General features: G+C 42.1%; 2 protein-coding genes across 6 annotated transcripts; both read right to left on the bottom strand.

The window, feature by feature from the left end:
• Positions 1-4,203: 4,203 nt before the first annotated feature.
• LOC101759513 (guanine nucleotide exchange factor subunit Rich) lies at positions 4,204-13,766 on the bottom strand. 4 transcript variants are annotated; one of them, XR_001164921.3, is made up of 23 exons: positions 13,390-13,766; positions 13,148-13,296; positions 12,972-13,053; positions 12,428-12,843; positions 11,630-12,059; positions 11,301-11,524; positions 10,804-10,999; positions 10,570-10,712; positions 10,326-10,500; positions 10,165-10,218; positions 9,810-9,986; positions 9,553-9,665; positions 9,228-9,410; positions 8,546-8,603; positions 8,271-8,330; positions 8,139-8,180; positions 7,922-8,052; positions 7,712-7,847; positions 7,552-7,629; positions 6,341-6,457; positions 5,217-5,279; positions 4,771-5,119; positions 4,204-4,555 (listed from the first exon to the last, which is right to left on the bottom strand). XR_001164921.3 is itself a non-coding variant. In XM_012848842.3 (22 exons), exons 1-22 carry the CDS (start codon positions 13,633-13,635, stop codon positions 5,018-5,020), a joined length of 3,375 nt encoding a protein of 1,124 aa, XP_012704296.1. In that variant the 5' UTR covers positions 13,636-13,766; the 3' UTR covers positions 4,702-5,017. The 4 variants fall into 4 exon arrangements, 1 of the variants encoding a protein (XP_012704296.1); XR_001164919.3 differs by having other exon boundaries at positions 4,775-5,119; XM_012848842.3 differs by lacking the exon at positions 4,204-4,555 and having other exon boundaries at positions 4,702-5,119.
• Positions 13,767-14,410: 644 nt separating this feature from the next.
• Positions 14,411-23,071, bottom strand: LOC101758832 (anaphase-promoting complex subunit 4). 2 transcript variants are annotated; one of them, XM_004954100.3, is made up of 19 exons: positions 22,897-23,071; positions 22,075-22,186; positions 21,803-21,894; positions 20,893-20,976; positions 20,462-20,701; positions 19,511-19,588; positions 19,260-19,396; positions 18,824-18,984; positions 18,620-18,720; positions 18,465-18,539; positions 18,019-18,198; positions 17,401-17,483; positions 17,232-17,321; positions 16,416-16,520; positions 16,013-16,151; positions 15,634-15,843; positions 15,402-15,551; positions 15,129-15,210; positions 14,411-15,034 (listed from the first exon to the last, which is right to left on the bottom strand). In XM_004954100.3, the coding sequence occupies exons 1-19, from the start codon at positions 22,969-22,971 to the stop codon at positions 14,928-14,930; spliced, it is 2,301 nt and encodes a 766-aa protein (XP_004954157.1). In that variant the 5' UTR covers positions 22,972-23,071; the 3' UTR covers positions 14,411-14,927. The 2 variants fall into 2 exon arrangements, with proteins under 2 accessions (XP_004954157.1, XP_022679410.1); XM_022823675.1 differs by lacking the exons at positions 22,075-22,186; positions 22,897-23,071 and having other exon boundaries at positions 20,893-20,992.
• Between the last annotated feature and the right edge of the window lie 59 nt (positions 23,072-23,130).

The following is a 23,130-nucleotide window of genomic DNA, read 5'->3' as shown; positions in this document are numbered from 1 at the left end:
GGTGGCAGGCCGCGGTGGTTTCGCATTCACGGCACAGCCTGGCGACGGGGCCTCGTCGTTGCCCGGGCGGCTGGGTAGTATCGCACGCACACACACGTATGGAACGAGTCATCGAATAGCGATGTGCTGTTGGTGTTAGTGAGTCTAACTGTAGTCGTTAACTTGTGACTCAGTCTATCTTAATCTTAATTTCCAGCTAAAACGTATGACAGGGAAATGATTAGGCTCTAAATACGCAACGATGTGTTATGAGTGAAAGTCGTCGTTAGCCATATGACTCAGCCTATCTAATTCTGGTTTCTAGCCAAAATATATGACTACTTGGAAAGCAAGCGGATTGTGAACATACAACGTTACGTTGTGTCATTAGTGAGAAGTGAGAACCTAACTCTTGTCGTTAGCTACATGACTCAGCCTATCTAATCCTGGTTTCCAGCTAAAGTATATGACTCGGGGAAAATAAAATGGACTTTGAAACGGAAAGTTCAGCCGGACTACTTGCATCCGTTGGTTCAAAAAAACAGTCAACTTTTCATTTATTTTTCATTTGACTTTTTAAGCTAATACCTGAACGGCGGGTAATATAATTAGAGTTGGTGTTATTCTCAACCTTCGTGTGCGAACATTACATTGAAGAATTAAGTTTGGAGACATATGTCACCTAAAATATTTTTGAAAATTATATGACCGACCACAAGTCACTATAGGTCAGCGCTTGATATACCATATGCTCGCCATATTCCATATGAAAAGACATATTCCTACAAGAAAAACAGTGAAAGATCAAACCAAAGTCTTCCCAATAATGCAAAAGGAGCTGACAAGCGTCGCCAAGATGCTCCAAAGAGGGAATCGCAACCATAGGTACCTCTCAGTTTGTAGAGTGACCGGTGCCATGGAAACCAAGCTTAGCGACAGGGAATATATTCCTCACGATTGTTTGGAGCAGGCTCACTAGCTATCGCTTACACTTCGGTTTCGGTCTGTGCGAAAAAGGGCAAAAAAAGAATCACTTTATTTTGCACTAATGACGATAATAAGACGCGTTCTAATCCTACTGCTAGTTGTTCGTACATTCCGTGCCGCCAGGGTATATGTGATTGAATGAAAGTCTGTCCTTATTAAAGGAAATGGATGACGAAATTAACAAGTTTCAGTGGAGCTTGCATGCATCTGCATGACAGCATGAGTCACCAGTGACATGGTCCTTATCAGACCGGATAAGAAGAGATGCCTTTCTGATTCGCACTTGCCTGTTTGTTTATATCGGTTCGTAAATTTTTCCAGGATATCGTAGTGGAACAGGACAAGATGTGCTAGAAGATCAGAATGATCCTCTCGGAAAGGAACTACTACTTTATCTTTTAAAATGTGACTTTTCTTGATATATAGACTTTACCATATATCTAAATTATTATGTACGTATCTAAATATGACTCCATATTTAGGTGCATATTAAAATCTATATCTCTAGAAAAATCAGAATGACCTACTCCTTATATTTCAGAAGAGAGAGAGCACAAAAGAGCATTTTCCCCCCTGCAAAGCGGTCCTTGTCCTCGATCTAGTTTTGGTCTCGCAAGAGCCATGGAGTATAATCCTAAACTCTACAAACCATGCAGCAGTAGCACTCCAGTTGTACGCCTTTTTTTTTTTCGATGTCGCGGATCATCGACGCGTACTCCTCCTACACTACACCCCCCAATCATTCCGTGTATGTTCACCGGTCCTCATCACTCGGTACAAGGATTTATGGCACGTACATCAAGGACCCCAGCCCTGATTGCTGCATCCGCCGTCCAAAAGGAAAAAATCAGAAGGCGATCGCCACGCAGCCGTTGCCGCCGGCGCCCCCCCCCGGGGGGGTGTCGTGGCGTTGCTTTCTCGCCGTGGCTCCCGCACGCACAGCACCGCGACAAAGGAAAGTTGCATCTCCCAAGCAAAATCACTCCTCCCCCAACGGCCGTTCCTAGAGACCGGGCTATCCTGCCTGCCATGCCTCTCTCGGGCGCCACCCGGACCAACCGTGTGGCACCCCCCGCGCGGCGCCTGCCTGCCTGCCTGCCCCCCGCGGCAGCTTCCGCGTGTGGCCCTGTTGCCTTCACCGAGCAGCAAGCCAGACCGAACCAACGGCGCCGCGGCGCACGAGGTCACGGACATGCGGGCTCGTTCGCACGGAGAGCACAAGAGCTGTGGAGAGCAGTCAGTACAGATGGATAGATGGGCCAGGCCCATTGGGCGGCCTGAGGGCGCCCTAAAAAGCCTGGTACTAACATGGCCCAGCTTGAGTTGAATACATCGGGCAATGCCTGAGCCGCCATCCCGGCACGTAGCGCCAGCTCAGGCCCTAAAAAGCCTGGTACTGACTCGTGTAAATGTAGAAATCTTAACATTATCTTATCCTCTCTCCCTTCCCCACGAAGTAGCCGCCACTCCCTCCTGCCTCCCCTGCTCATGCCACCACCCCCTATCTCCCGTTGGGAGCCGCGTCGGCGGTCGGGAGGGGCGCCACCCGCCACTGCCGCAGGGGACGTGGCCATGGCCACCGCCGGTTGCCTCGCCCGCAGCCGGGAGGTGTGCCACCAGCCGCTGCCGTGGGGGCGTGCGCTGGCCGCTCCATCCACGGGAGTGTGCCCCGTGGCCGGGAGGCATGGTCGGGAGCCACATCACTCGTCGCCATCGTGGGCCACCGCCGGTAGTCACGCCCGCTACTCCATTGACGAACGACGGGGATTTATTTTTGATGGATTCGTGTGATGGATTCATGGGCTTTGGTGATTCCTGTGATGAATCTTTCGATTTTTTGCATCTTGATGCGATTTCCACTTGGATTTCCTCATGCTTGTAGTGTCTGGCCAAGCACTAGCACGGTAGTGCCAAACGGGCCATCGTGTCGGCGCGACACGATAAAAAGGTCTTAAGGCCAGGCCTGGGCCAGCTTGACACGCAGTGCCAACCCGGCCCGACCCTAGCTAAGCCATCGTGCCCAATAGTACCAGGTCTTATCAGGTCGGGCCAAATCGGACTAGGGCTGGGTTAGTGTCATTTGGCCATCTATAGCAGGCACCAGCCACGGGGGCGTTGCCGCGACCGGGCACCGCACCACCACATGCGACCTGCGGGCAGCAGCCTCCGGATGCTCGGGACCGGCTGATCCAGCGTGCCCAGGTGGCAGTGGCGTGGCGTGGGGAACGTTGGGGGGGCGGGGGGGCGCATGTGGCGGCACGTGAAGGCGGGCCACGGTCGCCGTTCCAGTTCGGGCTACCGGCCGCGTCGCGTCGTGCATCTCGTTGTCCAGGAATAGCCAGACGTGGGGGCGTCGCGTCGCGGATTGGGCGGCGGCTTGGCCGGGGGTCTGTGCTTTCGGCTCCGCGGTGGCGTTGCGATCACCCGTCACACGCACTGACGCACGCATCCCCCTCCCAACCGGTCCCTCCTCAGGTCTGGGCTCTCGGCCTCTCCCTCTCCTCGCCTCAGCCTTCAGGCGCCCACCACTAGCTGCGGTTCGTCCAAGTTTTGACGGCTCCATCGACCGTGCCAGTCCATAGGGGAGGATAGCGACGGCTTGGATGGGCGTGTGGCCGGGACGAAAGATGCTCCAATCGACGGCTGGAATAGGCTCACACGTCATGGACAAAACGCCTGCTAGCAAGAATGGGAACGGCCAGTTGCGTTCTTGCGTCTTCGCTGTGCTTTTTTCAAAAAAATTGCGTCTTCGCTGTGGCCTGACGCTCCCTGCCAGCACCACCACTTTACAGCAGATCGGTCCGTAGTATATGTTGTCATCAGTCTGCCTATTCCATGGGAATTACTACTACCCGTTACTGGTAGTCTCAGGAAACGAACCCAAAACAGATGCCGTTCACGAGTCCAGGGCAGGAAAGCGGCAACTGGCTAAAGCCCAGCTGCAAGGTCTGCGAGCCAGGTAAATTGCGCGCAGCCAACGCGGCGATCACTCGGAGCCCTGACGGCGTGGCCATCGTGACAGGAGAGAGCCACCAAACTACTCGTAAAGGGTAGTTGTTCAGGCTTCGGGGCGACGTGCACAACCCGAATTCACCCTTCCCGGTATCAGCGGCCCCACATGGCCACATCAGTGTGTGCTGCCCATGTTGGCGACTATTCATACAACGCAGGACAGGATGATCCTGGACCATGACGCATCAGTGAACAGTGAACTATATATTGTGACAACAGTAAATGTGATAGTGATAGGCAACGTGAATGTATACCTTGACACGACCTAACATTTCCAGTTTGCTACACACTGGAGCATTCTTTAGATTTTTATAGAGTACTCATTTAAGTCTACTTGGACGGGCTTGCAATGAAGCTAAATGTGCACGCGCTGTAGATAAACGTACAGGATGCTGCCAAAAAGTAAAGATACATCGCTGCCTATGTACCTATTGTAATTGTATAAGAAAAATACATTTCCTATCACTATAGAAATACTTCAAATGATGGCTTCCCTCCAGGTTACAGTTTACTAACCTGCCAAAGGACAAGGGAGCGTATCATTGTATGAATACCCCATCCAATGTATGAATTCCTCCTGCAGGTTAAATTGGCCAACACATGTATCAGTATGGCATGTCAAAGTGCAATTAAAATAACCAGATAGTGACAGTTTTAATGATATCTCCTGTATCGACATCAGAGCTATCTACACGTAATAAGCTTCAAACAGATTCAACACGATAAAAAGGAAAAAAAACTCATTGCTCATAATTGGTATATGCTTTACAATGTTAAGAGTGCAGCACATACTTACAGTAAGGCGACGAATGCACACTCAACTTTGCTTCAACAAACTAATGATACAACAATATGGTGCTCAGCAGATCACTGCACAAAAAGCTGCCATAGCCTCTAGGTGTTGTTCAAAGGGAAAACCCCTGAATAATTCTATTTACATCAGATTTCCCGCGCTGTTCTCATCTAACTGTATGTGTTAAATTAGCACAAGGCTAAATGCCACATTCAATGGGTTTTTTCAAACAGTCTCATTCAGCATTCATGACAATGGTCCATTTTGCAATGTAAGACCAGATACGGACGAAAGCTGCTCCTCCAACATATTAAGAAGATCAAGATATTCTCTGAATACATCATGTGACTGCAAAAATGTTTGCAAGCATGTTGGTGACACTCAAAAAAGTTCAAAATCCAATAACAAAAAAAAAACAAAACAGAGAGAGACATTGGCTGCTAACCTGTAGAGTAATGCTATATGCTTTCCACAATCGCAAATCATGCCGAAAGAGATCCACCAAAACCTAAGGAAACAAAAATATCACAGCAGCAAGGGTGAGTATTTTTTGCTCAGCTTCACATCAAAAGAAACCCCCTCTAAATAGTTGTATGTTCAAAAACTGAATAAAAAACATGAATTGCTACACAGATTGGTATAGCATCAAGACTTATCCGATCCCGATGACAACATCAGGTACATCAGCTTCACTGTTTTAAGATCAGATAGCTACACAAAGTAGGGGAAATCGGTATCTATATTTTCCATTTTTTTCTTGAACATGCAGGAGAGCTGCACATCATTTCATTAAAGAACGGAAAGAGTACAAGGGCGAGGGCCCCACAAACCCTGAAAGAAACTAGCATGTGCATAAAATGCAAGGACCTTTTTGCAGAATCTGATATTTGTCATCTAGAAATTTACTCCGAATGCTTTCAGATGTCAGTGTCCTGCTACAAGTTCCTTTCCTTTTTCTTTTCTTGAAGTGACATGTACAGAGTCTATGATTCGATATCCTAATTTTGCCATGCAACTCCTGGTTGACTTAGATGAATTATGCAGGGGGTGCTTTGTTGGGGGGTACTTCTTTGGGAAGTTCCAGTCAAATCCAAAGTTTCCCCAACAAAATACCCCTAATCCATGCAGAACCTCAATGGTATAGGAACACCGCATCACTAAAGATTCTGCACTGATAGCATAAGATCAATTTCAAATGATTTATAACACAACATGCAACAATACTGCCTCCTGCCACTACCAAACTCCATCATTGTCATTCTTATCTCCCATTCTACAAGCACCTCAACACCTCACTATTCCACCTCAACCCCCATCCTCTCCTCCGGAGTCCGGACATCCTGTTTAGCCACCATCTGCCTATCTGCTAGTGCCACATGGAGCAAGAAGTGCAGGAAAAGCAAACTCTAATGTGGATTGTGGTGGATACCGAAATACTATTAGTATCCATCAAATTATTGGGTCTTCAGTTAAGGGGGAAAGGTAGCCCAGAGTCCAGATAAACCAAAAAATTAACATCATGTAAAATATTTCTAACTGTGTAAAATGGTAGAACTCTACAAGTTTTACCTCTGCACGTCGCAATAAAGTAGCCAGCACCACGATCCATTCCTTAAATTTGACTGAACACATATGAGCTAGAAGGAACTCAGCATCAAGCCGGCTTTGGAGTGTGTCCATTTGGAGCTGTAATCAGAATACCAATATGTGCATGAGAAACAAGTTTCAAGAAGATGGAAAAAAAACACTTCATCTAGGATACACAAAATCAACCAAAGAGGCATGCAAAATGATCAAAGTACAATGAGTTTACAATCGACACCTGCCCCCTTGAATCATGTAATATCAGTCCCTTTATCAGTTCCATGTTGGTAAGTGATTTGCTGCCGTAAGCATCTCCATATGTAATAAACAGGTTCACGGTGGCAAAACTCTCTTAGGTTCATAGAACATTATTATGTGCATTCGTTCTAGGAAAAAATCCAAATTACTCCCCTAAAGTATAATCAAAGTCTGGATAACCCCCTAAAGTATTTCTTGGTTCAATTTACCCCTTAACACAATTGGTCTTTTACGTTTCTCCATGCACAAGTGGAGTCTTAAGTTCAAATTTTGCAAGATGATAGCAGACATCATAAGACATGTTAGAAAAATTTATCATTATTTTGATAGGGAATGATATTTAATAATAAAATTTATCCTTGAGATACAAAATTATGTAAACAACAGTGATGGAAAATTCACAAAATATTTTTTAAATATAGATTATGATGTCCACTAGACCACTACCACCCTGCAAAGTTTCAAATTTCAAATTAAAATTCAACTTGTGTATGGAGATATAAAAAGGACAAATTGCATTATGGGGTAAGTAGAACCAAATAGCATAGTTTAGGGGGTTATCTGGACTTTCGCTATACTTGAAGGGAGTAGTTTGGACTTTTTCCTTCGTTCTATGGATTATGAAATCCAGACCAAGACAGTAGAAATTCTAGGAGAAAGGAACTCAATTGCAAAATCATCATAGACAAAGAACACTAATAGAACACTGGGTGTTTCAATCAGCAGTTGACATCATAAAAATCTGATTTTATTTTGAACATAGACCAGGGAGTTTCATCTTTCAGGGTACGACAAAATTTTGAGAAATACGTGTATCTATGCATACAATTGAGGCTGGATGTTTAGTTGGGAAGAAAAAATACTATCAGCACACCGGAAACCATTTATAACAATAAGCAGAAGAAATCATAATAACTTTGTGAACAATAGACTGAAACCTTTTGTCCAATCAGTTCAAGTGCAGATGCAAAATTCTCCAGCCGAGCAGACCCTAATCTTTCTCGTTGAAGATATTCCTACATGACATTACAATGTAGATCGTTACATATGGCTCTGGACAATAAGATCTGCTGCGCTGATGAATGATGAAAAACTCACCACAAGATCAAATTGTGTCCCTTTGACAAAAGCGACGAGTTTAGAAAGCTCCTTGCCAGACATCAAATAGCTAGCATGGCTCTCTAGAATGTTCATAACAGAGGCAATATGTGGACTAAGTTCTTTCATTGAGTTACTGTCAAACAAGGAAACAAATGAGTGGTTTTTTCTCAAAAATAAAAAAAATTAAGTGTCAAGTAGAAAGTGAACCTTTTCAAATCAGAAGATTGCCGCTTATATGGTGAACGGAATAGAAAGTAGCCAAGAAATCTTGGAGAGAGCTTCTCGGAGTCTGAGGTTGCATTTTCAAAGTCTCTTCCAGATCTTAGCAAGAAGCGAACCTAAGTACATGAAGGTACTCCTTTATTCCTCTGTAGTGTATTAATATTAAAAAAAAGAGAGAAAACATATAGCATAAGAAGCGTACCAACTCCCCAGCAAGCTCATACAAAGATTCATCAAGTGTAGCCTGGAAAACAACAACCATACAGAAGTAGGAGATGGAACATCAAACTAACGTCCAGACTAAACCACCTCATGGTGAAGGTAAGAGAATTACTTGTAGCAAACGAAGTGCACAGTACTGACTGACTGCAGGGCCCTCCAGCTTAGCAATGACCTATAATTGCAAACATTTTCAATGCTACTTCTAGCAGAAATTGGTGACAACGATGATCGTAATAACAAATTACAATGATCAAACTTTATACATAATTGGACCCAATTAATGCACGCAATAAAAATGACACAAAAGTGCAGTATCAAAAACAGCATCAGATAGCAATCAATACGTTCTAAAAGGGATTACCATAACAGAATGGAGCAGTTACGTACCAGTATGTAGCAAGCAGCAGTCCTGTACCATCTCCGTTGGAAGCATTCCTCAAACATCCTATCACAAAATATTGGTTGTATTAAGAGCATAAGTATTTGATTTGAAATCTTTGCAAACAAACACGGTAAAGATTGGTTGTACTAAGAGCATAAGTATTTGATTTGAAATCTTTGCAAGCAAACACTGTATAAAGATCTTGTCTTAGTAATTTCAAGCTAGCCCTATTCAAGGATACAAACCCTGCTCACACCCTGGTATATCAATAAAATGTGATAATGTTAGTTATTCTTATGCTATAAGCATAACTGAAAGTTGATGAAAACCGACAAACAGAAACCAAACGCATCCTCTGTCCTCTCAAAAATAAGAAACCAGGCAGTTCTCTAAATTTCTCAGCAGTGACTATTACAACTGCGATTCTTTTTCTGCAAGAGTAACCCATAATGACTAGCCTTAACAACCTCTCTTGTGGGTCAGTGAACAGAATCAACATAGAATCAGTGAGATGATGTGGGCAGTGTAACTACATGCAAACTACAGGCACACCTCATATGCATCAATGAAATTGGACATGTTGTAATTGCTACAGTTAGGAGGATGACTGGAGAAATCAAAGATCACTATTTGGAAATTTGAATTTTACGAATATCATTAGTTCAAATAGAAGGGCTGAAAACTTACTCCGTGGATCGTCCGGCTGCAGAGAAAAGATCAGCCCAGTGTCGACCATCTGTTTTCCTAGCAACACTGACTACAACATCCATATATTCAGGAAAATTCCGCAATAGGTCGCATGTCTTCTCAAGAAGAGACTTCTTTGGAGAATTTACTTTTTGTAAAACCTGGTTCTTTGAAGCACTTGGCCTGCAATTAAAACATGGTGCTATAAAATTTCAGCAAAAAGAGTTACCAGAGTGCAAACTAGCAAAGCCACTAAATTATAGATGGAACATTATAAAGCAATGGTGCCTTTGTTTCAGAACATAGCAAGCTAGAAACAAAATACCTTGATATATCTGCATCGAATACCGTAAACAGAAGCCACTCTAAACAGTGTGAAAAGTGAGGTTTTTCTGCTGACAAATTCGCCAAGCGCAAAGCTTCTTCAATCTTGTCCCTCTGGTTTAAACAATTCACATAGGAGTTAATTTATTGGCAACAGGAAAAAATTTAATGCCAATAGTTTAAAACAAAACTTGATGCGATTAGCTCATGATAGCACCGTCGGTTAAAGAATTCCATGATGTAATAATTTTCTTTTACCTGAAGTAGATGTCGTAATAAACAATGCAATATTGTTTGGGCTTGAGGTGAAGGCTCAAAGCATGGAAACTCAGCAGTTGAGAAGGACATTCTCTGAGAAACACCAACGACCACACCAACATTTGGAAGAAGACCAAGAGGATACACCTCACGATCAAATTCAAGCTCAGGATCCAACTACAGAATCACATGAGAAGCATGTACAACTATCTGTCAATATCATAATCAAAAGGTCTTCAACGCAAAACAAAAAGGGAGAGCAGAGAATGAAAACATTATGACTACAATAAATTCCAAAAAAGGAAGGTGGCAAAACTCAACAGATTCAGAGCTATCTCGAGACAGAAACTTATACCTGCAAGAAATCTTCTTGCTTAAAAGGATCTGCTCCATGTGATGGATACCATACCTGCAACCAGCTTTGTGTAAAAGGGTACAAAGGGACATTTGAAAAAAATATATAACTATCAACCTATGGTGGAGTAAATATGTAGAAGAAATAAGATGGAATCTAACCTGCATACCCCGATGACCATAGTCAAGCCATGAAACCTCTTTAATAAGGCTACCCTTCTCTTCGAATTGTGAACAGGTGACCCAAAAGAGTTCAACTGAATTTGTGAGTGCATGTTCGTGTCCATCATCCATGTCCAGCACAGAAAGTTCACCATTGGTCCGCAAGATCAAACATCTGATTTCATAAAAAACCCAATAAAAACCAAGGAGAAAAGGATTGAGTGACATCTAGGGTAAAAAGTACCTTGATGGTTGCTCGGATAAAAGATCAGAAGATCCACTAGCATTTTGTTTCAGCGCTCCTTTGTCATTTTGATCAGGAATGAAGCGCATTGAAACAGGGGGGCTCTTTGGACTCATGATTGAAAGTTCTCGTACTGTTGAAAGCTGTTCACAAAGAATAAAAATATCTACTTATGGAGAGAATTTGGCAACACATTCTGAATTGAGATTGAAATTTTTTCATAAAGAACATTACCTGTAAAACCGGATTGCTAGCAGGTGACAGTTCTCCCGATATCACCACATGGAAGATATGCACATCAAATGGACTGTAGGTAACTAATATGTAATTCTGGAAAACATCCATGGCAATTGGCCTTCCAAGAAGTGGTTTCCGGTAGAGTAAGGAGCTATAATCAAGATGATATCTTGGGAAAAAGAGAAGCTCATACCTGAGACGAAAGAAACAAACATGTCACGGATATAGGTAAATGTCAAATAACAATTCATAGTGAAGGAAAAATATATTGTGATTAGAAAGGAATAGGAGCACTAAGGAAATATAAAATATTGAACACAACAGTTTGACATATAAGCAGAAAAACATAGTTCATTTAGTATTTCCGGAAACAAAGTTCAATGCAAGAACCTCCCATATAAATACTCCCATATAGACATTGAGTTCCATGTTTAACTTCAAGGGAGTTACAAGATAGGAATAGCAACAAAGATGGTATGAAAGTGAACACTCACGTATTTGATGATTCAACATAGTTGCATACAATAACAATCTTTCCCAGCCACAATAGGCCTTTGCATTGGATCTTTTGCTCTTGTGTAACATCACCAAAAAAACGCCACCTTTTATTTCGCAGATCATACAGCACTAGCCCATGAGAACCAGCAACTGCTAAGTACATACCATCGTTGCTCGCCACTACATGTAGAACTGGCCAGTTCTGGGAAATGTAGGAAACCTGCTTCGAAAAATATATATTATTACAACATGCATCATCAAACAGCATATTTTACAGCTTGTTAACCTCTCAAATAAATCAAAGGAGAGGAAACTAACACTTAACTGGAACATTAAGGTGTAATAACTTCAGTTCATCAGCATCATCCGGTTGCACCAACAGGATTCGATCATCTCCATAAAGAACCTGGTGGGAATATGTTGTGCCTGAAAGTCCTCTGTTTAGGCAACATTTGGCAAATGAGAAAGCAAGAACCCTTTCTGACAAGCTTTCCTCAACAGCAAATAACTTGTATCCATTATCATCCCATTGTATGTGTGATGTCCCTCCCATTAGAGGCTCAAATTTTAGAGCACTAGGTTTCACCATTGGAGATGAGGCAGAATTTGATCCAGTTTGACGAATAGTACACATCAATCGGCATCCAGACACAGACCATACAGTAAGTCCTCTAAATTTCCACCCAACTGCAAAAGCGCAATTGTCAGGCGTCCAAGATATACAGGCAACAGGACCAGTATCTTCCACTGAATACCTACAAATATTGTACCCAAGAAAAGAAGGAAAAAAGAGCAGTTATGGCTCAACTTCAATAGAATAACCAAAAGGTAGTGCTGAGTAAATTGACATGGTTACACCTTTAACCACAGAAGGTTTATTAATGCTAAGCATTTGATAACACTAGGCAAAATGAAATGATCAATACTAAACACAGGATAACATGATGTTAAAGACTTTTATCCAAAAAAACCTGCCTGGCAGGATTTTCTAAGAAATTAGCAAGAATTTGCAATCAACTACCAGAAATTTAAGCAGTCAGCCAGAAGTATCCATGTAATGTAACAACTACTACAGGTCCTATCCTACTAGCTTATGTAAAATAAAATTTGATGTGAGACTTACCCCCAATCATATAACGAAATTGTTCGTATATGACGTGTGTTCTCAGCTAGATCATACAATTCAACAACACCTCTGCTGCATCCTACAGCAAGAATCTGTTGCTCAGAAGCCACAGAAGTACACATTGCATCATCAGTGTTCAACCATCTCTCCACTCTGATGCTGCCAGGCTGCTTTAATCCCTTCTTACCAACAGTACAGAGGGCAATGTGACAGCCTGAGTACAAAGCAACAAGCAACCTTAGCTTCACCGACAGCTCAACATGGACAATAGAAGAATTGCCTGTGCAGCAAGGAGCAGGCCTTGCATCAGAGTTTTCTCGCAAACTGGGAGGATCAAACACCAACGCATCTATGACAGCAGTAGGTTTCTCAGATGAACACACAGAGCAACCAAGCTTGAAGCTATCTGAGAACTGGCAAGCAACAACAAAGACATTGACAACACTTAGCATAGCATGTAGGACGAGAGTACAGCAGAACTGTTTCACACCTAATAATCAGTAACTTACAAGAAACAAAAGTAGCATGCATTTCCATGTACCTCAGCATTCCAGGACACGACCTGCACATGCCCATTGGATAATCCGAGGAGCATGCTTTTGCTATCACATACGAAATTGCTCCTGCAACACAACATCAAAGTCACAAGTCAGCTCCCCTGCAGGAGTTGTGCACCTCATTCTGCAGATGAAGACTTAGGAGAAGCGAACACGGTACGTTATGGCAACGCCATTGGCGAGAGGAACCTTCTCGGTGATGATTTGGGATATACTGGCCAGGCAAAGCCCCGGGAGCTGCTTGCCACCGACGATCAGTGGCTTCCCTGAGAGCTGAACCCTGTATATGTGGAGGTAGAAGGAGGAGGTCTACACAAAGCAGAGAGATACAAACACGGTAAGTTGCTGCGCCCGGAGTGCGCAAGCCGGATCAACCGAGGAGAGGGAGAGAGGTGGGCTGACCAGGACGGCGACGGTCTTGGCGTCAGGGCTCCACACGGCGTGCGCGTTCTGGCCGTGGGCGGCGAGGGAGTCCGCGGAGCGGTCGAAGCGGGCGAGGCGGACCCGGTGTTGGGCGGCGGACCAGAGGTGGAGCGAGGCGGGGCAAACGGCGAGGAGGAGGCGGCCAAGGACGCGGAGGAGGACCACGCGGTCCGAGTCGTCCGGGTCCAGAGGGATCGACTGCGGCCACCCGTACGCCAGGTACATCGCGGCGGCGGCGGCCGGCGCGCGCCCCCTCGCCGGCGGGCGGGCGAGCGAGCGAGATGCGGGGCGGGGAGATCTGGGAACGAAAGAGGGGGGACTGGTGGCCGGTGTGATGCGGGCGATACAGCAGTTTTTTTGGCTTTATTTTTTTCTTTTTTCGGCAGTTTTAAATCTTTGCTTTGGATTTCAAGATCAGACCAGATGGCGGGTTCGCGTCGTAGGCAATACACCATCGAGCAGAGACTTTCAGCTGCTCAACTGGAAACGGCTGCACGAGTTGCTGCCCGCCATTGCGTCCGATCCGGTGCTAGCAGAAACGATCGAGATGGTTTCATCTGCGTTAGCAGATGGGTTGACATGAACACGAATTTGGCGCTGCAGTAAAGCACGCTACAAAGCATTTCAGCTCTGGTACTAGGTGACGGTTGGCACGGGCAAATCATGACGTCAGATGCCAGCTAACTAACCTACAGTCACTTGTACAAGATTACGTTGATGCACAGACCGCTGTGAATTTGTTGTGCAATCGCAAGCTGCTGCTAAAATACTATGCCGTTGACTGTTGGATTTAGAATCTGTTAACTCGGAATCACGACCGCGTCGGTTGTTGCAACGAGTCCCTAAATAATACTCCAATCGCCAAAACAAAATTGCGACACACTCATGGGTTTTTTCTTTTACATAAATCACCCAATGGTAGGGTGCGGGATCTACAGACGTACATATCAAGTCCTAGCGAGATATTTAAAAATGCCAAGCAAATTAGCATACTGGAATCAAGAAAAAAGTTTACACTTACTTCCCAGTTAAAGCAGCTTTAACGGTACAAAAATGAATTCACTAAAAATTTTCATCGTTTTACATGTCACTAGTGATCATCAAGATTAGCAGGACAGTCTTTTGCACGTTAGCGTTACATTACATCTACACTTGCAACACAAGCTACACAACACGATCAGGAAACGGGCAGCAGCTATAAATTAAGATACCATCAAAGCTCGCTCTGCAGATAGCCCAACACCATACAGCCTGCAGCTGATAGTTTCAGCCCCAAAAGTGGCAGCACATCATGGCCTCCTACCACGCTGATGCAACTTTAGAACCAGAGCATTCACTGCTTTGTCGTGAAACCGAGTGTTTCCGAGAGGCAAGTTAGTTTCCGTACATGCTGCTATCTCCCGGCTCCTGCCTCCAGCACATGAAGATCAGGAGACAATGCTATTGCATTGTTTTTCCAGCATACTAATATGGTATGATGACATTCACTGAAATGGCTGCCGGGAATTGGATAACAATCACTCCATATCAGAAACTTCATCCCCGTCCTCGTCCTCATCTTCATCAAGGATATAAACCAAGGCATGCCTCCGAGATGAAAAGACACAAGCGACTCCTCTTGATGCTGCATAAAACAATCAGAGAAGCAAGCGTCAGGAGTCACACCATAATGTAATAACAGCTAAGATTCATACATAGAAAGCTCATGCTCGACATACCACTGACTGCAAGTGGAGTAGACACGATGTGAGGTATGCTACGAACTTTCCCATAATCTGTGTCCAATTGGAGATCCAGTGCCTACAAGTGTCATGACAGGAAAGGAGCAAAGATATTACCTCTTAACAGAAAAGATAAGGTTAGGTTACATTATGAGTACCATTGTCAGTACACCGTTTCGAAGACCAGGTTGATGATTACATATAGTTGTAAGAACTAGCTGCTATGTGCCAGAAGATCAAACGTAGAATAAACATTTACAGAATTATTACCACCAATTTTTGCAGACTGTAAATATTTGTAGGGGATGTTCTTGAGAGTGGCGTAAAGGAAAAGTTCTGTGTCTGCAGCATCACCATCCAAGATCTTCCAGGGCTATCAGAATGAGACCTTTCACTCAGTAGTAAAATTACTTGGTTGTCCTGTTTTAAAAATGGGTAATCGGTATTTTTGTAAGCTATGCCAAATAATGTAGAATATCCTCTGAACACAAACAGGGAGTACCTTATAAAGAGACAGGTCAACACACTCATATTCATCAGGCATATGCAATAGAAAACCTGAAAGTGACGCCATGCTGAGGGCAGTACAACAGTTACCAGAGTCCTTTATCACACCGATGCAATTTCTTTTATTTAATGATCCATCCGGTATCTTGAAACATACATAGTCAGTCAAGTTATACGAGGATTCCTCATGCTGTGAATCTTCATCCTGCTTTTTGAAGTCATGATGAGTAAAAATTATGAAGAACGGGATCATTGAATTAATGCAAGGTGTGTACAGGAGTTACAGACAGGCATGATAGTAAATAATGAGTATGATCTACTTTATGACCATGATGCTAACACACGTATCAAAAATCACAGAGGCGAACATAAACCTTATAGGATGATATCGATGCCGGTGTACAGGTTGAAGACAAGGTATCTGATGATGTAACAGGGTATAGAGGAAGCAATCCTTGACAGTGTATTTGCGAAGAGAGAGTGGTAAACGGCATCAAGAAAGCCTCCTTCAAGCTGAAGTGGATGACAACAGAAATGGTAAGTACAGCATAAACAATTCTTAGCCAAGGCAAGGATCGGCTATGTTTAAGCAACAAGCAACATATCTGAAATTGTTTATTCTGTGGAAAGTGAAAATACAAAGATTTGACTGATAAATATTGAATGTTCAAATAACAAACAATTTTAATCAAAATAATTCAGATAGATGGAATATCAATCTCAAGCAAACGTAGAACATGTAAATGGTACAGATTTCTGACTGATAAAATGAGTCACCTATTTTCCAATTCATTGAATTGTTTTACCAAACTCCTTTCCAAAAATTGGGTGTCTGTAAATCCTCCAAAAACTACTAGTTGCTCAACATGTCTTGCAGCATCCCTGAAAAACCATGTTGAACAAAAATAAGAAATGCAGGAAAGCATCAACACAAAAGAAAAATAACTAAATAATGATGACAAAAAAATGTAAGAGCAAACAACAGCTCCATGTGATTGAGTGCGCTTTGATCACTTTCTCTGGTTTGGACAGCGGATTCATAGATCATATATTCCAAGATCTTCAATAACTCGCTCCAGAGAAAAATGCATTTTCCAACACCAAGGCACCAATTGTAAACAAGAACACTAAATTTGAGAAATTCAGAAGTAATTCCTGTGAGTTAACTAGCATTTAAAAAATTCATGGTACAACATGCCGATCATGTCATGACATAACAATGTGCATATGTACATTTAGCCCAACTGAAGGTTTTGAATTATCAAATTCAAAAATTATGGGTGAATAGTATTCCCTCCGTTCCAAAATGTGGTTGTTTTAGTTTTGTCGTAAGTCAAAAATTTCTAACATAAACATTGACTAAGTTTATAGAAAAATGCACCAATATCTACAAAATCAAGTTAGTTTAGTTAAATATGTCATCATAGTGCATTTATTTGGAATTATTGATGCTAATATTTTTTTATAAAACTTTAGTCAAAGTTAGAGAAGTTTGACTTAGGACAAAACTAAAACACCTACATTTTGGAATGGAGGAAGTACTTAATAATACTTTTTATACAGCAAACAGAAGTCAGAAAGTGGAATGCTTACATATCACAGTCAATTCTCTCGTCAGCTTCAAGTAGCTGTTTGATTGGATCCTTATCAAGGAGGAACTTCAAAAAAATCACCACAAGTTCACTACAATGGATGAGACCATGGTAATTAATAACACAATATTGATCCATGATTTATGAACCAAGGGCATAACAAGACTAACCTGTTTGCTGCTGGAACTTGATCAGTTGGTTCATTTAATAATATCTTAACACACTTTAAAACCCAGGTGAAGAAGTTTTGAAACTGGGAAAAAGATTAATAAATGGTGGTTATTATAGAATAAGCCCCCAAAACATAACATTACCACTAGCCATAAATGCATATAGGAAACTATAGACCATGGAAGCACATGGTATAGCACAAACACAATTCACATCAAACAGAATGTCACTGAGAAAAGCACATTCAATGCATAGATGCTATTGCCAAATGCCAACTATAGATTCACTTAGATGCATCAAAATCTACAGTTTGATTTGAAGATACTACATGCACAAAGATGCCACAAAATCAGCAGTATCTAGATAATAAGACAACTGTGTTTAGGAAAAATAAAATTGGAACATACTCCGTAATTGGTTGTACAAACATTCAGGAACAAATGGCAGACAACTGTAGGAATGTTTGTTCAGGCTAATACTCTAAACAGTGATAAGATGAAACTATTTAGCATACTCTAAACATCAAAAGAAATTGGTCGATTTTTAGGTAGGTTGTAGGACTTCAACCCAAATCTGAATGGATGCATGGAAATATGCAGAAGGAAAATAAAAGGTACCAGATAAAGAACAGTAGCTGCAACCCTTGAAAAGCGCTCAACTTGAACAACTAGCATCCCTATACTCTCAGTTACACCATCGATAAGCTTTTCATCCAACCCGATAATTTGAAACCGTGAACGCCATCTTGCAAGGCCTCTTAATTCTGCGAGTCTGAATGAAATAATCTCAACTGCAGGCTGTAAATAAAGAACATAAACAACAAGACGTTCAGTTTTTGTAACAGAAACTAGATAAAAGGTATAGGTATCCGGAAAGTACATGGTAGTCCAGCGAAATGAGATGACCACGAATTTAGGGAAACATGTAACTAGCTATATTTCCATGCACAAAATCTAGTTTAACATCCTTAACTAGTAAAATGCAAAGAAAACAATGTGAAGTTCAGACTAGAAAACAATAGTCTAGGTGCATGTTTCTGAGGCATCGGTAGGTAGTAGCTGACCTGAAGATGCTCACTGACAACGCCACGAATTTCTCTTCCAGCACTGTCAACAGCCTTGGCTATCCTCTTGAGACCCTACCCACATACGAAATGACAATTTAGGCAGATTGTCTCAGAAAACAAGCTACAGAGTTTGCGGTAGTAGCAACAATTACCGCTTCACCAAGTGAACTCGCTAAAAATTGGTGAAGTGCTGGACTTGTTCGTGTGCCAAACAAAAGGCTCAGAAACTCATCCTCAGAACTAGATTCTGCTCCTGTAAGTAGAAAGAAATTTTCACGTTAGAAACTTCCAACTATGGAGACAGAATGAAGGTACGGATTTCCTGATGGTTATGGTTCAAGAGAAACCAATCATACCGTGTGCAGCTATCAGATTGGGCAACGCACTAAATTTTTCATGAAACAAATTCATGGCATTTGACCATTGTTTGGATATCAAAGATATGGAAGCACGGACAACTTCAACCAGATCTTGAATACTTGATGCTTGTTGGGACACCTGATGCAGCTCATTTTTTCTTTACAGCATTTATGGATGATAAAATACAAACTTTAGTAAATGAAAGTAATAAGCACAAATTTAGTAATGAAATAGTTTTGGGTTATTAGTAATGAATATTTTTGCACCTGTCTATAAAGCTGAATTGTAGTTTGTAAAGTGAGTGAATGAGCCCATTAAAAGAAAGGTAATTCTAGCACTAAATGTGGATTTTAGTATAGAAGTCGGCATACAACAACAATATATGGTTTCTGAACAAGGAAGTAAAATTCAATGAAACGATTATGTCATTACCGGTTGAAAAAGATAGATGTATCTAGGTAGAGACAATGTAACGCAGGAGTTCCACAGTTGTGAGAAAGGTTATCAGTGTCAATCAACTTTCCGTAGCACAGAAGAACCAATTTCTGGAGGTTTCTTGATAAAGAGACCTAATATAAGAAAAAATGAGTGCACAGAATCTCTTTTCTTAAACGGAAGTGACACTGCACAGAACCTCATATGTAGGAGATAAAGATCTGCATCACAAATGAAGAATTAATTACCTTGCTTATTGAAGCATCATGGAGTTGGTAATTCCTTTTTCCAGAGGAATCAACACCAATTGGAATCTTATTTATGTTCTGAAATGTCAAAAGCATTAAGCTGCTGACTCATAGGACATTGAACAGGATAAAGAATATTCACGAAAAAAGTGGGCAGCAGTGGCTGAAATGTCCATAGATTCAACCCTTGAGGTTATACAGAAATTTATGTAAAAACAAAATGAGTAAAAGATGTGAAGCTTCACTACTCTCATCATGTTACACCACCCGGTTGTGCACACATGGAAAGAAGATGAATCATACATGGTAAGAAAATGCCAGTCTACTTTGCCATCATTGACAATAATCAGGGGTACTTCTAGCATTTGCTTGAATAAGTTCAAAGTTTAAATACTTAATATTGAATAGAGCTGACACTTTTAGAAAACAGTACAGGTACTTTTTCAGGAGTGTGTAGCTACCTAAGCATTATATGATGACACCAAAAGTTTGTTGGTTTTGCAGAACACAGATGTATCGTGGGTCTGCCATTGATAACAATAGTCAAGCCTAAAAGACTTTAGAGCTGAATTTCCTTTGCTTAAAATGGACATATTAACAAATATTTCTTGATGCCAAGTTCCAACTCCAAAGCATGACAATGACACCTTATTGAGCATGGCAAAAATTTTTTTGTAACTGTCTTGCCCCATGGTATAGCATGATGGAACAGAAAGAATAGTAAGCAAAATGATGCACTAGAACTGTATTTATGCAAAGCTACAATATAAATGCAATTTTGTAGAAAAGCTTGCCAGAAGAACTGTTCTATGCTATTAGTGTCATGTTTACTGTTAGGGTACAATGGTCTCAGGGACCAACAGGAAACATTGGAATAAGGAGAAATTGTGCATAGCAACTTAATTTTTATTGAGTTCAATGGACGAGCACTGAGGAATTGCATTTACTTACTATCTTTCCAACAGGAAATATTCCAAAAATGCTGAAGCAGACACAACCATCTTTACCACCACTGCACAGAATGTTAAAACGCTGACAGGAAGCACTACTAAATTCTGGAATGGCTTCTTCATTCTCTTCCGCAAGACCAGTATCTCCAGAACTTAGGCCACCTATCCTAGGCATCACAGGAGCAGGAGGAAAGAAACGTGTGGTGCGGTCTTCATAGGATAAAAATTCATCCTTGTCTGGCTGAAAAATTAGCAGAAGACTCAGTTATGAGAACCTTCTAGTAGAGACTTCAATTAATTTTGATTAGAGCTGACTTCAAGGATGAACTGAACATTTCACGACTACATGTAACATGTGTTATTATATGACACTTAAAATGAGATGGTGCTACATATTTATATTACAATAAAATGAGAGAGACAATTGTGTACCCTTGATAGTGGATCATCTTCTGCCCAATTCAAACATACAATGGCAACATCATGGGATTTTATAGTTCTTAGCATCTTCCCGTTCTGCAATCAGCTTTCCCTTCAGTTATAAATGCACAAAGTGACAATGTAAAAGAAAAGTAACAAGTAGATCTTGATGGCATGAGAGATTTTTAGATTTCAAGAGTAACTGAAAATGGAAGCTGGGCAGAATTCCAAACATAAATAGGTCTTGTACTCAAATCAAAGATGGTAGGGAGTATAAGTGATTAAATTTCGAGAAAATTTAACGAAATCGTGAGAGATTGCCCTGTTGTGATTACATCTACCTCTGCATGTTGGCAGAGTTATAGCATCAATCAAATCATTTTCTAGTGCTTTCAGCCTTAAAAAAATAGAAAACACTAGTGATCGCCTATTACAGACTATTTGTTGAATGAGGCAGTAAATTCCTTTTAATATACGCATTGGGTGGTTAGCTGGAAACAAACCACAAGTTTCGGAGAGGATGCAATATACAGAGACAGCATCATGAAAAAAAAGGAATGTTTCATTTCAAGAGAACATAGTGAAAAGTTTATTGGAAAAAAAAAGTGAGGTCTCAAAGTATAGATGATCAAGCAGTGGCTGCTGCAAGACCCCCCAAGTGTATGTGATCAGGTGATCCTGTGTGGCAAACGCAATCAGTATAGCCAGCACACATTGTTCTTCAAGGAGTGTATTCAAATGCCTCTGTTAGAAACATAGTTGGGCAAGAATTCCTTGAAGCCTGTGCCCCCAAATTGTCTCCTAATAGTTTGCCCGTAAATGGCACTAGATGACTGGATCAGGTTTTTATGAACTATGAACGAACATCCATACAAAGACACAAAAAGCATCAAGAGTTTCTATTTATTATCAACATACGCACCTCAACATCATGCAAAAGCACAAAACCATCTTCTGTGCCAAGTGCTATTATTTTACCATCAGGGCTCCAACAAATAGATGTGATGCACTTCCCTGAAAAAGTATAAATATCTCAGTTCTCACTATCATTTGAAAACTCAGAGCAGATATAACCACTTTAACTACAAAGTAAAATGATATACAGGAACAGAATATGCACTGAGATTGTGTGTACTGATTGAAAATATAAGTAGGAGGTAAATGTAGAGAAAAAAAAGAGTGACATGGGGTAACCTGGAGAGATTGTCCATAGCCTTTGCCAATTGAAGCGATGGAGGAGAACCTTGGAGTCATCAGTAACCATAGCAAGCAGATCCTTCTCTGGGTTCCACTCTGCCATTTTTGTCTACAAGTAGTGAAACATGGGCACATCAGTACCTAATGCCTCAATTAGCACAAATTAATGAATGGGAACAAAGAAAGAATGGAAAATTTGGTTTCGATGTGCTCAATCAATTCTGAACTACAGAAATGTACCAAGCATCACAAAATGAAATTCAGCATCAGCAACTGTCTGATATGTGCACTTGCTATTAACTTCTCTGTTACCAAAGGATTATTTGGTACTGAATAATGAACAGGATATAAGAGAAATGAGACGGATTAAGCAAATAAGCATGACAACGAAGCAAACATTGCAATCACTGAAAGTATATTTGACAACAAAAATTTAGCATTCAAAGCTGAAATCAGTGCTCCATACCAGTAAAATGGCACCTCGCGACTCACGCAGAGTTCAGACGAACTAGCTTCTACTAAATCCCAGAAGCGCCCCTTTCAACCCGCGCAGTGACAGTAAGATCCGGTCTAATCTCACAGGAATTCGAACAAACAGTTGGCACGCACGAAACGCTAGTTGCCGCAACCCAAGGACCCTGGTGATCCAGCCGCTCCTTCTCGTGAACGAGCCAAGACTGCCTGGACAAAAGCGGCGCGGCGCACTATTTTGAAGACATGGTACAGGTTGCAACGGTTGGTTAAGCATCGCCGCGAGCTCGCACGCACAGCATTTGGCTTTGCAGAGAGGAGAGACGGGGGAGGGAGCGGAGACGAGACCTGGAACGGGATGGGCTTGTCGAACTGGAGCTGGAACGGCGTGGCCGCCGCCGCTGCCGTTGACGCCTCCTCCATCTGCTCCTCCGCCTTGCTCGGTTGATGCAGGTGGGGGGATTTTCAATTTTGGTTGGGGAACTCCTGAGCGGGCGGGCGCGAAGGAGGAACGAATGGCGACGGCGACGGCGACGAGACGGGAAGAGATGGGTGCAACATATTTTGGGCCAAAAGCAGGCC

This window comes from Setaria italica, chromosome I (assembly GCF_000263155.2).
Source record: "Setaria italica strain Yugu1 chromosome I, Setaria_italica_v2.0, whole genome shotgun sequence".
NCBI lineage: Eukaryota > Viridiplantae > Streptophyta > Magnoliopsida > Poales > Poaceae > Setaria > Setaria italica.
This window is presented reverse-complemented; position numbering and strand designations above follow the sequence as displayed.